The sequence below is a fragment of the Sceloporus occidentalis genome, unplaced genomic scaffold, assembly GCF_023333645.1.
Source record: "Sceloporus occidentalis isolate IW3139 unplaced genomic scaffold, rSceOcc1.0.p SCAF_4, whole genome shotgun sequence".
NCBI lineage: Eukaryota > Metazoa > Chordata > Lepidosauria > Squamata > Phrynosomatidae > Sceloporus > Sceloporus occidentalis.
Window position 1 is genome coordinate 183,490,554 of NW_028316984.1, and position 15,895 is coordinate 183,506,448.

At 40.6% G+C, this 15,895-nt stretch overlaps 1 protein-coding gene across 7 annotated transcripts in view; it reads right to left on the reverse strand.

Moving 5' to 3' along the window:
* Positions 1–9,324: 9,324 nt before the first annotated feature.
* The window catches only part of BEGAIN (brain enriched guanylate kinase associated), a 286,481-nt gene continuing 279,910 nt past the window's right edge, over positions 9,325–15,895 (reverse strand). For all 7 annotated transcript variants that reach the window (XM_089522538.1, XM_089522540.1, XM_089522537.1 and 4 more), the window contains one exon: positions 9,325–11,537. In XM_089522538.1, the coding sequence (XP_089378664.1) occupies positions 10,167–11,537 (1,371 nt within the window). In that variant the 3' untranslated portion in view covers positions 9,325–10,166. The remainder of the gene's footprint in view (positions 11,538–15,895) is intronic.

Here is a 15,895-nt window from a genome sequence, read left to right on the forward strand (position 1 = left end):
TTCTTTAATTTTTCATGCTGCCTTTGCTTTTATAGATGAGGGCCACTTCTCGTTGTCAGTCTGTGTTGCCAGCCTGCAAAAGGAAGCCTGTCACTCGCATGGATGCTTCCTGAGTAGAAGCCAAGAAAGTAAATGGAAAAACCCTCAAGGCATTCTGTCTGAACTAAATGAGGATCTGATGGAAAGGCTATGAAGTTCCATGCAGCCCACAGTAGCAATGTACAAATGGCCATCATCTGAAAACAGCCTGTAAAAACTGCTTGGTTTTTTTCTTTTTAAATGGTGCATCTGCTGTTCTAGTAAGTGGTGAAGACTAAAATCCCAACAATCTTTTCAAAATGCATACTACATTTAATTACAAGTCCTGTTTGCTCAAACTAAAGATTTTATTACACCAGCCCACTGTCCTGAACCACTGTTTTAAGACTGGAAGCATACCGGATTTGGCACAATTTCTTATCACACTTTCCCCTACAATAGTGCTTTGGCAATCCAAATTCACAGCAGTCAGAGTGTCCCAGCACCCTTTGCTTGAAAGAGACCTCTTACTGTACCTATATCAAAAACTGTTTTCTTTCTGAGTCAGTGGACAAGACAGTATAATCCATATACAGAAAGTGACTATGCTAGCAGTCAATTCTTATTTCAACAGGAGCAAAAGTATAACATCTGCCACAACCAGATTCTTCACAAAGAACTATCAGGTGATGTAATAACTGCCCCTCTTCTATATTAAGTGAAAGAAGAGGGCTCCATCCTATATACAGTACTACTACTACTACTACTACTATTACTACTATGATGTATTTATAGCCCAGGGAATCAAGGCAGGTTACAACATCTAAAAACAATGTGTTACATATTAAATCCATTTAAAATTTATCCCTCTCCCAACCTCCCATCCCAAATTATAAAACAAAATTAAATAAATTACAATATAAAACGTTCTAATGATAAAATCAATAGAGTTGGGGAAAAGAGGAATGGAATCTATAGAAGGAGGGAGAAGATACTATTGTGTACACATATACAGTACATATATCTATATCTATATCTATAATGGTTGTGTTGAAAAGGGAATTTCAGCAGGTGAAGGTTATTCCATCTTCCACACAACTGTTAAAAGTATAGGAATCCAGACTTCTTTTTCCACATGGCAGTCTTCCTTCTGACATCTGCTACCTGAGGTGGTCACCTAACACCACCTTATGGTAGTAAACCAAACAGATTATTATTTTAGGACTATTCCATGTGACCCTTGGGACAATGGCCTCTCATTTATTATCTGTCTTGGCTGTACTTTTCTCCCAAGAGCCCAGAGTCTAACATGCTCAGGCTGAAGAGGTCATGCAAACACTCTGGCAGACGCATAAATTGTGATTCAGGTTGCAGCTTCTTGCTTTGAAAGTATCACCCACTCTAGCATCAATCTGTATAGAAATGTCTCAGCAGCAGCATGGTTTATGGAGGTATCTCAAATGGGTTTTCAAGAGGAATAATAATAATAATAATAATAATAATAATAATACGTTTTATTTATATTTCCCACTTCTCCCAAGATCGAAGCGGGATTTCAACAAAATATAAAACAGAGAACAGTATAAACATTTATAATTTACAATTTAAAATATAATCACCATAATATAATAATAATTTGTTAAAACAATCTATAAAAACATTATCAATCTAGCAACATACAATATCAATCATAACATAATTTGGGCTTCATTTAATTTCTATAATATATACTTTATAACGAATTGGAAGGATATGCTAATTGAAAAAGGTAGGTTTTTAGCATCTTCTTAAAAACTTCTAATGTAGGGATACACTGTATCTCCTCTGGGAGATTATTCCAATACGAAGGGGCCATAATCAAAAAAGATCTTTGGTGGGTTGATTTTAATCTTACTCTGGGGAGCTCTAGTAAAAGCTTCCCTGTAGTTCTAAGAGTGCGGGGCGGATTGTGTAGGGAGAGGCGTTCCTTCAGGTAACTTGGGCCCAAGCCATGTAGGGCTTTAAAGGTAATGACCAACACTTTGTATTGGGCCTGGAAGTTAATTGGCAGCCAGTGGAGAGATTTTAATACCGGTGTTATATGATCTTGCCTTGAAGATCCGGTGACCAGTCTGGCTGCAGCATTTTGAACTAACTGAAGCTTCCGGACTTGGTACAAAGGTAGCCCCATGTAGAGCGCATTACTGAAATCCAAACGAGAGGTTTCCAATGCATGTACTACTGTTTCAAGGTCCTTTTGGTCCAGACAGGAATCCATATTCCTGTTGAAAGGGCTGTGGCAGGGGTGGGAAAGGGGAAGCCCCTGAAGCCCCCACATAAGCCCCCAGATATCTAATAAATAAATATTAAAAGTTTTAAAAAGTTTATTTTTTTTTGCCCTACAGCTGTTGAAAATCAGTCAAAATCACTGCAAGACACAGTGGTTTGTCTCTTCAGCCTCCTCAAACCCCTCATGTATCCCAAAACCATTTTAACAAGCACAGAAATGGCAAAATTCTTTGTGACCATTACGTACTATGTGTGCTATGTAGTGGATTCTCGCCAGACCCTCCCAAACTCCACTTATCAGTAAGCATCTGCTGGGATCTATGGGGATCCATTCCTATCAGTGGAGAAGTGGCTGCCTGACATTCTCACCCCTTTCCTGAGATGCCTGTTGCAAATCCCCCATGCACTGGAGATCACTTACATGCAAGGGATGAGAACATTAGGTAGTTGCTTCTTGACTGACAAGGGAATGGACCCTCATTGATCCCCGTGGTTGCATATCAGTAAGTGGGGTTTGAGGGGACTTTTACAGTCTTACATAGCTCTTAAACTAGGGGCTACATAGGGATCATGAATCATGAATGTTGCAGTTATGAATGTGTAAGTCTAGGTTATGTATTCATAACTGTCCAACAGGATCCTGGCCAGATTCAGCCAAAAAATAGCCAAAAATGAAACCAGAACAGACATAGCATCAATTCTGGTCACATCACCAGTGTGGCCTGCTGAGGTGGAGGGTACAGAGACAAAATAAGTGGCCCTCTTTGCATTGCTCACCTAAGGTAATTTGCATTGCAGGTCTAAGTGTTGTGGAAGAGTAATCACTAATAGTAACAATTTGAGCAGACATGCCTTGGAGAAATCCAAATGCTTTTAAAGTTTTTTTGTTTTTTTTTGGTGGGGGACATTTTATCAAAAGTACAACCTCTGAATTGACTCCCTGAGAAATACATCAATTCATAGGAATTTAGGAGAGAGCCAGCATAATGTAGTGGTTTGAATGCTGGACTTGGACTCCAGGCAAGGGTTTCATTCCTCTTTTGATCGTGGAAACCCACTGAGTAACCTTGGGCAAGTCACAGTCTCCAAGCCTCAGAGGAAGGCAATGGCAAACCCCCTATGAATAAAGTTTGTCATGAAAAACCCATGACAGATTCTCCTTAGGATCAGCAGAAGTCAGAAATGACTGCTGTCAGTGATACACACATGGGGATGCACATTTTGATTTCTATATGTGAAGCTGGGAACAGGGCTAGATCAGAGTGTAGATATCTTTAATTTCTTATCTGCCATCAGGGTTTTCACCATATCTTAATTATTTGCCATTTCTAATGCAATCTACTTAAATCCCTTAAGCTACCTGTTTGTTAGTCCCAATTAGAGTAGATCAATAGAATCAATTGTTGAATCAACAGATAGGTAAATCTAATTGCTTGGATGACTCTAGTCAGGACTAAGAATAAGATTTCGGCTTACTTGTTCTTTTTTGACAACCCATTAAGTCCCCTAGTTTATTTCACTTCTCTTTCAGTCTCTCTCATATATATCATAAGTATAAATAGAGAGAGAGAGAGAGAGAGAGAGAGAGAGAGAGAGAGAGAGATCAATACATAGATACATCACCCGCCTCCAGCCATCTATTTTTGGATACCACCATAAATATATTCATCTGACTGAAGTGTATTTCCTCATCTTTCAGTCAAACATCTTACACCTCTGAGACTTATTTTGGGGCATGAAATAACTCAGTGAGTTTGCTTGCATGGTCTGCAGATGTCTTGGGAATTGCAACCAATTTGAAGACTTATTGATCCAGGAATTAAATATTGACCTAGACAAATTCAAAGCCACTTCTCATCAGCCAGGTTCTTTAAGTAGGAGACTTTCATAGGGGGAAAAACGTACACAGAAAATTGAATCCTGGAGAATATTAACTGAAATGCATGGCCTGGTGGAACTGCAAGATTGATTTAAGCTGCCCTCTGAGGCAGGTTGCTGCATTTGTACCCATACTGCAGGAGCTTCAGTTGGTGACTTCTTGGTTTGAAGAGGATGCTTTATAACTAACAAGTGAAGCACATTTTAAGTTTACATTTACAGATATATATATTCTCAAGTTGTGCAAAAAAATGGAAGTGAAGAGCCTTTGGGATGTACTGGTTTGAGTGCTGGACTATGACTCTGGAGACCAAGGTTCGAATCTCTGCTTGGCCATAGAAACCCACTGGGCGACTTTGGGCAGGTCACGCTCCCTCAGCCTCAGAGAAAGGCAAAGGCAAAACTCCCTCTGACCAAATCTTGTGGAGAAAACTATATGGTTGGCTTCCCTTGAGGGTCACCATAAGTTGAAAATGACTTGAAGGTACATAACATTAACAACAAAGTGGAGATGCACAATGGCTTTTCTTCCTGAAAACTACTTCTGATGTCAGCTGCACATCTATGCCTTCAAAGACAAATGCCATCTCCATTCCCCTACACAAATTTCAGTGTATACACCTGCATGCATCAGGGCTGGCCCTACCATTAGGCAGAGTGAGTGGCAGATGTTTTTTGAGGGGAAGTGATGGCAACTTCCTATCTGTTCTGCTTAACCCCCTACTTTGCTGTTCACCTCATTTGGAAGACAGAGCAATGTGTGCCACAAAATCTGTGTGTTTTACTGCCAAACTGCTCTTAGTGTTGAGCAAGGGTGGATATACTAGACCAGAAATTGAGGTTCTAGAAGAGACTGGACTGATCCTTTTACTTTTCGTATAATCCTTACATTTGGCAATTACAAGGAAATCAACCATAGAATGTCAGACTTAAAATATACCCCCAGCTTATTTTTGGTATCCTTGCCATGTAGGGCAAGCATCCTTCTTGAGCCAAATGGCCTGTGATGGATATGACTTTGACTGGATCCCATCTCTATCAGTACTAAGTCTTAAACTGGTGTACAAGCTCCTCTTCTCTCAGAGTTCACACCAAGAAAATTGTAGTGCTGTTGGTTTTTCATACAGGTCTAGTCATGTCATCTACATCTCTTTGTGTCTAATGTCCTCTGCCTCAGGCTGAAAAGGAGAGGAATAGATTTCTGGCTTGTTCCTCATAGTTCTTCAAATATTGAACATATCTGCCATGCCTTCCCATTTCTCTCTCTACCTCTTTGTACACCAAACCCAGTATATTTGGCTTTCTCTTGCATGAAATTCATTTTACAGTCTGTCTTTATAATGGGTGATTCACAAAGAATGGTGGAAAACCAAATAAAAACAGCGTTATTTTTGCACCATTCTTTTTGAATCACCCTGTACTTGCAAACCTCCTTCAAATCTAAGTATCATCTCTGGATCTGACTATCCAAAACTATCTTAACAGCCAGCAGCTGCACCAAGCAAAGGAGATCTGTTCTGCTGGTTATTGGGGGGCTACAAAAAGAGGTTTCCAGCCTTTTGTAAGTTGAGGTGCAATGAGGATTTGCAACAAAGGCCTTATGACTGAGTTAGATTGAAGGATGACTCTTTTCTCATACTCTGTTTTGGGACTTCCCAGAGGCAACTGGAGTCCACTATGGGAAATAGGATGCTGGATTCGAGAAGCCTTTGATCTGATCCAGCAAGGTTCTTCTGATGCATCTGGAGGAGGTGGCAGCCCCAAAAGGCCTGTTAGAGAATAGACACCTCTTTATTGGAGTAAAGGTGCTGAGGGTAGGATTTAGAATCACTATGAAAGATGAGGGTGAAGTAGGAAGAGGAGGTGGAAAGAGAAAAGGGAGTGAAGTGTTGTGCTATACAGTATTATAGCTTTAGGTACAGGAAAACTGTAATAGAAAAAATTATTAAAAATATTTTTCAATGTCTTCTGAATCAGGAGTGAGCAAATATTGAAGGTAAGGGAAATTTATTGGTCTCCGATGAGGCCTTGGATGATGGTACCATCCTCTGCTAGGGTTGCCAGAGAGAACATTGGAGAGGTGTCCTGTACCTTTAATGGTTGCATAGAAGAGAACATTTCAGTAGCTGTTGCTTGTGTGCTGGGCCCCATTCCCACTTACAGATAAATCAGTGTGCGATCCGAATCGATGGATCAATTTGACATCAGAGTGTGGTTACCACTACATTTGCCCCAATCGCATTTTCTGTCATCAGAATAACCCACTTGTGGTTCATATTCATGATGAATCAATTCAAATTATTCGGTTCCAGCCAGCCGAAGGGCAAATCTGAATCAATTCTGATCCGCTTGTGGTTCACACTTGCGCAGAATCGATTTATTGAAAAAGATGCCAAAAAAAAAAAAAAAAAAAAAAAAAAAATCAGCATCAAAAAGATGCAGGTTAAATGGGTCTAGTGCATGGCCCCCCTCTCAGAATTGCTTCAGCGATTCATATTAAGTGGGAATCATGGTTGTTTGAACTGGTTCGAACTGAATCGCGATCTGGTTTAAAAGGTAGTGGAAATTAGACCCTGGTTGCTTGACAAGCAACAACTGCTGAAATTACTTCTTCTGTACAATCATTAAATATATAGCCGCCTTCTTTTGTTTTCAATTTGGCAGCTCTACTCCTAAAACACCCACAGTTAATAAAAAAGGTTTGTTGAAAATGTAATTAAAAATCTTTTGCAATGTTATGGGGCCTCCCAGGCTGTTTTAGGCTCAAGAAATGCCTTCAACTGGACAGTAAACCATTTGAATAAAGGCTTTACTTGGGCATAAAACCTGGAGGCCATGAAGATATTTTTAAAAATAAAATATGATAATTTATGGGCCTCCTCTATGTCTCAAAAGTGGCCTGGGGGGGCACATGTGGTCCGTAGGCTACACTTTCCATATTTCTTCTATAACTGCAATTGCTCCAAAGGGTTTGGAGGCATTTCTTACCTCATGTCTGATGTTCTTATCCCTTTTAAGCAGAGATGCCGTATTTAGATTTTATTCTGAGAGTATTTAAGGATGATTCTATGTGCTGGTCAGCTATGACACATAATTAAATGGAGAGAAGGTTTTTAATTTAAAAAAACAACAACTAATAAATATGCAGCAATCAAAGACATTTTGCTGCCTGATCTGGAGCAGAAAATGGTCTCCACCCAAACCCACTAACTTTGGACCAGATTAATAGTACCTAAAACTAGAAAAATTGTTCTGGCACAAAAATCTGGAAACCCTGTAAGAATAACATGTATGGAAGTAAATGATGATGATGATGATGATAAAACAACTAACCATTTGATGAGCTTTCACAGTACTCAAAATCTGTTGACTCAGATAGCTGTCTTATTCTGCCTAATGATAAGGCTGGCCTTTAACAGATATAGCTAAAGATACATGTTATAGCAGCAGCAGATTTCATGGCTGTAAGGCTGTAAGAAAAGAAATGTTCAACACAGTGATGCTTGCTGGAAGGCCTAATGAGGGAGGGAATATTTGTGCAGATTGTTGTGGGCAGTATTTCTTCACATTAAGATTGGGTCACATTCAGAATACCTTTAAGTGATACTATTTTTTAAAAAAACCATAGGGCTGCCCTTGAAAAGTGTTCAGAAACTACTAGGGATGTCAAGAATATTCAAAAAAATTCTCAACAAGGGAGGCTAGTTCATCTACCAAGATACTGCCACCTTCCACAAGAGTTCTTAGAGTCAATGTGGTACAGTGATTTGAGTGTTGAGACTGGGAAATCAGGATTTGAATCCTCACTCAGCCATGGAAACCCTTAGGCAAGTCACACGCCCTGAGCTTCAAAGGAAGGCAAGAAAAAAAACCCTTCTAAATAAATCTTGCCAAAAAAATCCTGTGATAGAATTGCTGTAAGCTGGAATTGACTTGAAGGCACGTTAACAACAATGCAACAAAAATTCTTGCCTACAGCAAAAAGAAAAAAAAGAGAAAAAGATAAGAAGCACTTATCATCAAAGTTCCCATAATTTGCACAAAAAGCCTTTCTGTGCAAAATTACTGTCTTTCCCTTTGTGAAGAATAGCGACAGCAAACATGGAAAAACTGGCTGAGTGATCAAAAAGAAGCAGACAAGTCATCCAAAACCTCTTATTTTTCAAAGTCCTTGGAACAAGATGGCAGCTAATGCTGTTTAGCTATGCACCCTGTGCTTTGCACTAAAATTAATCTTCCTTAAGGCCAACAGAAAATATCTCACCCATGTCCACAAACTTTTCCACAAGGAAAAGTATCCCACACTTTTATAGGTGGCCAAATTCATGTCATCTGACAGCAAAGCGGGCTTTAATTTTGTTTGTACTGTCTGTCATGAGCCTAGTTTCTAGTATTTTAAGAGAGTAAAAATAACTTTTTTTTCTGTTCACTTTTTTACAGTTATTTAAAAATTTTCCCACTTTGCTGCCTCCTTTTTAAGCCATATATTTTCACTTTTTAATGCCTTTTCACTATTTTACTATTGTTCTCTCTTCAGTGATTAGATAGAAACCTACCATAATCCAGGTGAGCAGATCTAAGAAGATGTGATGAACTTATCTAAAAGGCTGGTTATAACTCCTCAGGCTACCCACTCATCTCCTCTATTATCTAGTCACAGAACTTGGGAAACTTACTTTTTTGCACTACAACTCCTAGTGACCATGATGGATGGATGAACTAGAAAAGAAAATGTCAAGCTTGTTCTTAGATATGTTCACCATTCCAAGCTGATTCTGTTGAATAAAATGACCAGAATCCTAGATCACATTCATAACTATGTATACATTCATAACTATGTGCAAGTACTGATGAATGATCTAAGGTTGATACCTCTGGAAGGGAGAAAAGGAGCCAATTTGAGCCATGCACATTGGTGGTGTGGGTGAATGATGCATCTCCTGAGTTTAAGGTAGGCTCTGAGTGGTGGTGACATTTACAATAATTGCAATAGTGCCATGATGGTGAATATATACATACTTGGATATCGAGCAGTTACAAATCGATAACTCTACGTTAAGAATCTGTAGTTGCAATGTAGGATGCCAGCCAATACATAGGAACAACAACAACATCATGTTTGAACATTATTTAATGAGGGACAAAAAGAAACCAACAAAATGCTTCCACTGGTGTCTTTTATTAAGTAATGCAAAATACAGTACTAGTTATGACACTCCATGCATTTGAGACAATATAAATGCAAGCCTAGAGAAAAATAAGTGACAAAGAAACCCTCAATTAATTTTGAGGTAGTGTACAGGATGGGGAAGTTGAAACACAATGGGACAGACAAACCAAAATATCCATATCACTTTGTGCATTTGCCCCCGCAAATGTTGTTTTTACTTTGAAATACATTTGTACTGTATTAAAGATATTAGTGGGCCATTTTATTTCCTTTTCATTCAAAAAATAGACTTCTTTATAACGTCACCTTTCTTGGACATCTTGCACTGCACACAACTCACATTTTGAGACTCTTTTAGGGATTTTAATTGTCCTTGTGATGAGGGAATATTTTCCTTTCATTTCCTCTCTCTTGCTCTTTCTTTTAAACTCTTTTCCTCCCAAGAGTTTAGGCACATGTGGCCTCATGCACAAAAATAATAATAATAATAAACTTACTTGAGGGGGACAAAAAGTGTCACTCAAAGCGCTTGAGAGTACTAAGGACAGTCTAATAAATACCATTTTGTTTATAAAAATATCTCAGGTTATAAAAGTGGGCAAAGGGTTGGTATCCAAGATGGAAAAGTCATCGTGTGAAAAGTGCCATGTAATGTTTTTGTTTTGTTTCATCAGATTTGGGTTTATATTTCTCCCTTTAAAACAGTACCATTGTGAATATGAATATATATCTTATAACCATTCTTCCCCGCCCCCCAGAAGCCTACTGTATGCTAGAAGTAACAAAGGTCATCACTGTTGTTTTGTCTCCTTATTGCAACTTTGGAAGATGTTTAATTGAGGAGAGTTCCATACAATTGTGCTTTTGTGAGGCTGTCCTTCCGACTCAAGCCTGTGCTCCCAGTCCGCTGAAATTGTTGCTGTTTGCTGTGAAGGCTTGAATGGCTTCCTTGTTCAATGGAAGACTGATGGATCTCTGAAGCCTCCATAGAACTATGGTTGAGGGAGTCGGCTGAACTGTTTGGACTCACATCCACATATTCTCTTTTCAACACTGGACTGCCATCAATGCTTTTGCTACTGCACACCTGGACTGTGATTCTTTCATTCTTTTTGTCTCTCAGTTCTTTTGTTTTGTATGAAGTCATCTTGTCCTGTTTACAGCTAGCGCTAATGTCAATGTTCAGACCACTGTCTGTTGTCAGGAAACAAGAATCCACAAGTCTGCTTTGACAGAGATCATCTCCCTCTGAGAAACTATCACCTTTGTAACTAGCATAAATAGGACTTGACCGACTGTCCACTTTCTTTATGGGACTTCTATAATACTGCTCTGAAAAGCTGCAGGGTGAAAGCCTGCCACTGTTCCTATAAGAATATGCACCAATATCCTCAACGCTCAGCTGCCTCCACCGTCCCGGGAGGTCCTCTTCTGACAGGTTGGCATTCCTGCACTCACTGCGCATTTTCTGTGAAGCTAAAGCTTGCTGAGTGGTTATGGCCGAGAAATGATAAGGCTCGCTTGCATAAGGTGACATAGTCCTAGTGAAGGTGGGGGAATTCTCATCGTCGGCCAGCTCCATGTGCTGAATGGATTTAGACTTGGCAAACCTTGGGCTTCCCTGGTGGTCATAACCTGAAGATGGCTTTCGTTCAAACATCTCGTCCCGGCTGCTCAGATAGATTGCTTGCTGGGAGGCTGTTAGCGTACTAGCCTGAGCATTCTCCTTCTCTTCAGATGTTACACTGAAGCTGGAGTAGGAGCTTGAAGTAGGCAGAGAGGTAACATATTCTGGAAAAGCTTCATGGGAGAAGCTGGAGTGGAAGCCATCTTCTTCCACTGTGCTGTCAGTGGAATTTTGGGACCTCAAGAACCCAACGTCTTTCACTTGCATGTCAACGCTCTGTCTCCTTTCCCTTCTCCTTTCCTCTGGGCAGTAAAGAGCTGTGTCACTACAATAGATGTCAGACTTGTACTGAGGTCTTTGGCCAAGTTTCCCAGCAGGGTCCTGGAAGGCAAGATCTCTGGTTGATGAGCCTGACAAGTGTGAAGAAAGACTATTTGGGTCAGGCTTTTCCAGGACTTTAGCAATGACGCAAGTTGGTATGTTGTCAGCAAATGATGTATGACACAGAGGTACTGAGAGGCTGCATCCGTGCTTTTCTAGGTGGATGCTTACACGTTCCTGAAATTCGGATGGCAACTGTAGCAAATAGGAGGAGGAAAAAGAAAGATATGTGAAAGGGTTATCAAGCAAAACATGAGACATAAATTGTAGCCGAAGCTTGGGAAGTTACTTTTTTGAATTAGAACTCTCTGAACCACCCCCCTCCCCTTCAGTATGGTCACTAACCATGTTCAAAAGAGTAACTCCTACAAACTGCAGCTGGGTGAATTAGACACCCCATCTACTGAACGCCCCCACATACATTAAAGCTGAGTTTAAGTTGGTGGTGGAGGGAGATTCAATACAGATAAAGATACAGGCTAGACCTCAAAGGAATTGAGAAATAGGGAAAAATGTTTGCTGCTCTGCCTTGCTTTTGTGTTCCAAAAGCAGCAAGGGGTGTTGCCTTTACCTGTAATTTGCAGCTTTCGGCTGGTCACACACTCTTAACCCCAGAAAGCCCCATGATAGGGTAGCTTTAGGGTTGCCATGAGTCAGAAACAACATGAAGGCACACAAGAATAATAAAGGTATCACTACAATGTGTTGCTATATTTTGCTGTATGGCCAACATGGCTACCCATGGATGGATGTGTGTGTGTGTGTGTGTGTGTGTGTGTGTGTGTGTGTGCGCACGCGCACGCGCGCACACACACACACACACAACTTCCACTATCGCCTCACTAGCAAGGCCTAACTAGTTGGGGCATTTTTAGTAGATGTAGTTAAAAAAGAAACTTTCCCAAGTTTTGTTCAGATGACATCATCAGCACTGGTTGAGAACAAGTGCAGAAATGCCTCTTCTTAGGAACCTTTTCGGAAGCCCCTGCCCCTGCATCCTATCTGCCCCTCAGAGCAGATTTAGAAAGTAAAAGGTACTGGGACTCAGGCTTGCTTGACTCAGAGCTCTGCACTTCTCATGAAGGAACAAGTTAACTCAGGGATGAAAATCACATTCAAATGGAAAAGTGATATGGGAATGAAAGAATCAGGCTGTATCTTTCAGATTGGTTTATTTTACTATGAACTATCACAGATATCAACCCACTTCTTCAGACAAATAACAAAAATTCATTCTAAAAATATCAATTCGTCTCAAAGATGCTGCTTGATTCCTTCATCCTACCTGTTTCCATTTTACTTTGAAACAGACTAACATTGCAATCCCTTTGAAAAGTGCACTCCAAATATGCTGAGGGACAGCCCTAATTTATTATTGCTTTTCTAAGGTTGAAATGTATCCTGAAAAACCAAATTCCATAGCTGAGCCCAATGGTATAGCATACTCCTCAACTGTCCCAATTTGGCAGGGACAGTTCCAATTAATCCTCTGTCATTCCACTTTTTCAGCTGCTTTTAAAATGTGCCAGTTCCTCTCTCCTCTTCCCACTTTCCTCCTTTACTCTCAGGCTGCATTCGCACGTCAGAAATAATTCTGTTTAATACCACTTTATCTGTAATTGCTCAACAATATGGAATGCCTGGAATTGTAGTTTGTTGTGGCACCAGAGCTACTTGACAGAGAAAACTACAGTTCTCAGAATTCCATAGCATTGAGTCATGGCAGATAAAGTGTGTCAAACTCCTTATGTTGGGAGAAAGGCAGGATGTAAGAAAATAACAACAACAACAACAACTGGGTTATTTCTGCAGTGTGGATGCAGCAAGTTTTCTTCAATTGATGCAAACTGAGTTCCATGTACAAATGCAATTTACACTTAGTTAGCAGCAGGAGCAGAGAAGAGAGAAGGAGGTGGAATCTTGCCCTTCCCAGGAGCCTCAAGCAAATGCAAACTGCTACAGCCGCTCCTAGCTTGTCTGTTCTTGACCATACTTTGTTGCTTGGCCACAGGGGGTCCCAGTTTTCATCCTTGAAATGTTGGAGGGCATGATATAATGGAAGTACACAACTCCAAAATCTCCACCTCTGACCAAAGTGAGAGCAATGGCTCTCCTACTTGATGATTTCTCCTTGCTTTGGCAGGGAAACAAGTAGAATTTCATATTTTGTTATAGATTAGTGACAGATTAGCATAAAAGAAGTCTGAGAAGGAAGAGCAGACACTGGATGTTTTTTTTCCATGACTTTCATATGGATTCTATTGATAGTCCTAACTAAAGGAGACTCATCATTAAACAAGTTAATTATGGGACTAACCAAGAGGATTCAGGCTTTTAATGGGGATCTCTTTTCAGTCCAATACAACAAAAAGTCTTCTAATACTGTCACAGAGACTAACAATTTTCATTTGGCATATTCTTTTCTGGATGTCAGCGTATTTCACAAAATGCATGTTGTACAGTTGGCCCTCCTTATACACGGTTATTTTATACACGGATTCAAGCATGCACAACTTGAAAATATTCAAAAAAAGTATAAATTTCAAGTATCAAACCTTGATTATCCCATTTTATATAAGGGACACCATTTTGCTATGCCATTGTATTTAATGGGATGTGAGCATACACAAATTTTGTTATTCACAGGGGTTCCTGTTACCTCAGTGGATAACAAGGGTCCACTGTAGTAGGTTTGTCTAGGGAAGCTTATGCCAAATAAAATTTGTTTGTTTTTAAGGACGCACAATACTCTCTGTTGCTTTTCCAACATTTAATTGTTGTTGTTGTGTGACTTCAATTCATTTTTGACTTATGATGACCTTAAGGTGACCCTATCTTGGGGTTTCCTGGAAAGATTTTATCAGAGGGAGTTTGCTATTGCCTTCCCATGAAGCTGAGAGAATGTGACTTGCCCAAGATCACCCAGTGGGTTTCATGACAGAGCATGGAATCCACCCCTGGTTTCCAGAGTCATAGTCCAACACTCTATCCAGATTTAGCTGCAAATGAAGGGCTTGGTGGTTCCTGCTGATCCCAGGCTTCCCAGGCAATTCTTTCCCCCACCAAAGCCAGTCTGGCTCCATCCCACATCAGTTCACCACAGTCCAGTTTTTCTTCTAAAAAGCTGTACAGAAATCAGTGTGTTTTACGATTTCTTGGTTCTCAAACACTCAAGTCAATATAAATGCAGAAGACCTACTTGTGCTGTATCAGGCTAACATTTTACGTAAGGCTACCTACACTATACAGTTATAGCAATTTGATGCCACGTTAACCATAGAATCTTGTGTTTTGTAGTTCGGTGAGGCAACAGAATTTTCTGCTAGAAAGTGTTAGTGCTGTAATTCAGGGGATTGAACTAGAAGCATTCTTTGCAGCAAAGAATGATGAGTTCTTTAGCAAAAGACAAACCTAAAATTCTATACAATTGAGCTAAGACAATTAAAGCTGTAACTCTGCAATGCACTTGCCCCCCCCCCCCACCCCCCCAATAGACATCCTGGTGCTTCAATGAAGCTGACAATGGGGCCAGTCAGACTACCTTATACCCTGGATCAGGAATTGATTCTTGCACGTGAATTTCATATTGGCCCCGAATCTCTCACAAACAATGTCGAGGCATGCACAAGCGTTTCGTGGCAAATGCCCCTTAGCTCATTTGGAATCAGGGAAAATGCCATCTCTTTTGAAAAAAAAAAACGGGTTCCACGAATATGAACTTGCCCCCAGTCATGACTGGGTCAAGTTCAGGGGCGGGATTTAGGTTAGAGGGAGGGCAGTGGGCAGGGCATTCCCTCCCCTTCATCAAAGGAGGAGGAGGAGGAGCAGAAGGCAGGATCCGGAGGAGAGAAGGGGGCCATGGAGGGCAGCATCAGAAGGAGGAGGAGGAGAAGGCAGGATTCGGGGGAGAGAAGGGGGACATGGAGGGCAGCATTGAAAGGAAGAGGAGGAGGAGGAGGAGGTTTGCCAAGGGAAATCGGGCTGTGGAGCCAAGAGGAAGGAGCCTCTCTCTCTTTTTATTTTTTACATATGCGCATGATTTTTTGGGTGACATAGAATGTGTGCTTGTGCTACTTTCATTTCCTCTTTCTCCTGGAACAGCACCTTATAAGAGGCTGCATATTTGTGTTATACGGGGATGCTACAATTAGAATGCCTGCGCTACATTTCCCTTTCATTTCCTCTTGTTCCTGGAATTATTTGTTTAAAATGCAAATGTTTCCCTTTCAATTTGGTAAACTGATACTAATTAAATGCTTTTGCTACACACAAGACACACACCGGAGGTTTTTAAATTTGACAGCATCTGTGCACCTTTCCCGCGAGTTTTTTTAAAAAGGAGGGGAGAAGCCCACATCCGCCTAGCCAATGGCTGCAAGAAACGTCACCTTTTACGAAAGCGGAACTAATTTGATTGACAGCAGAGGACCCTTCCTTTTAAACTGGGTAAAGAGCTGCAATGGCGTTCCGGGGTTAAATACCCCGATTAAGGTATTTATAGTCGGCACTTGCTTCTGGAGGAGGAGGGCCCTCGATTGTACCCAGTTCCCTCC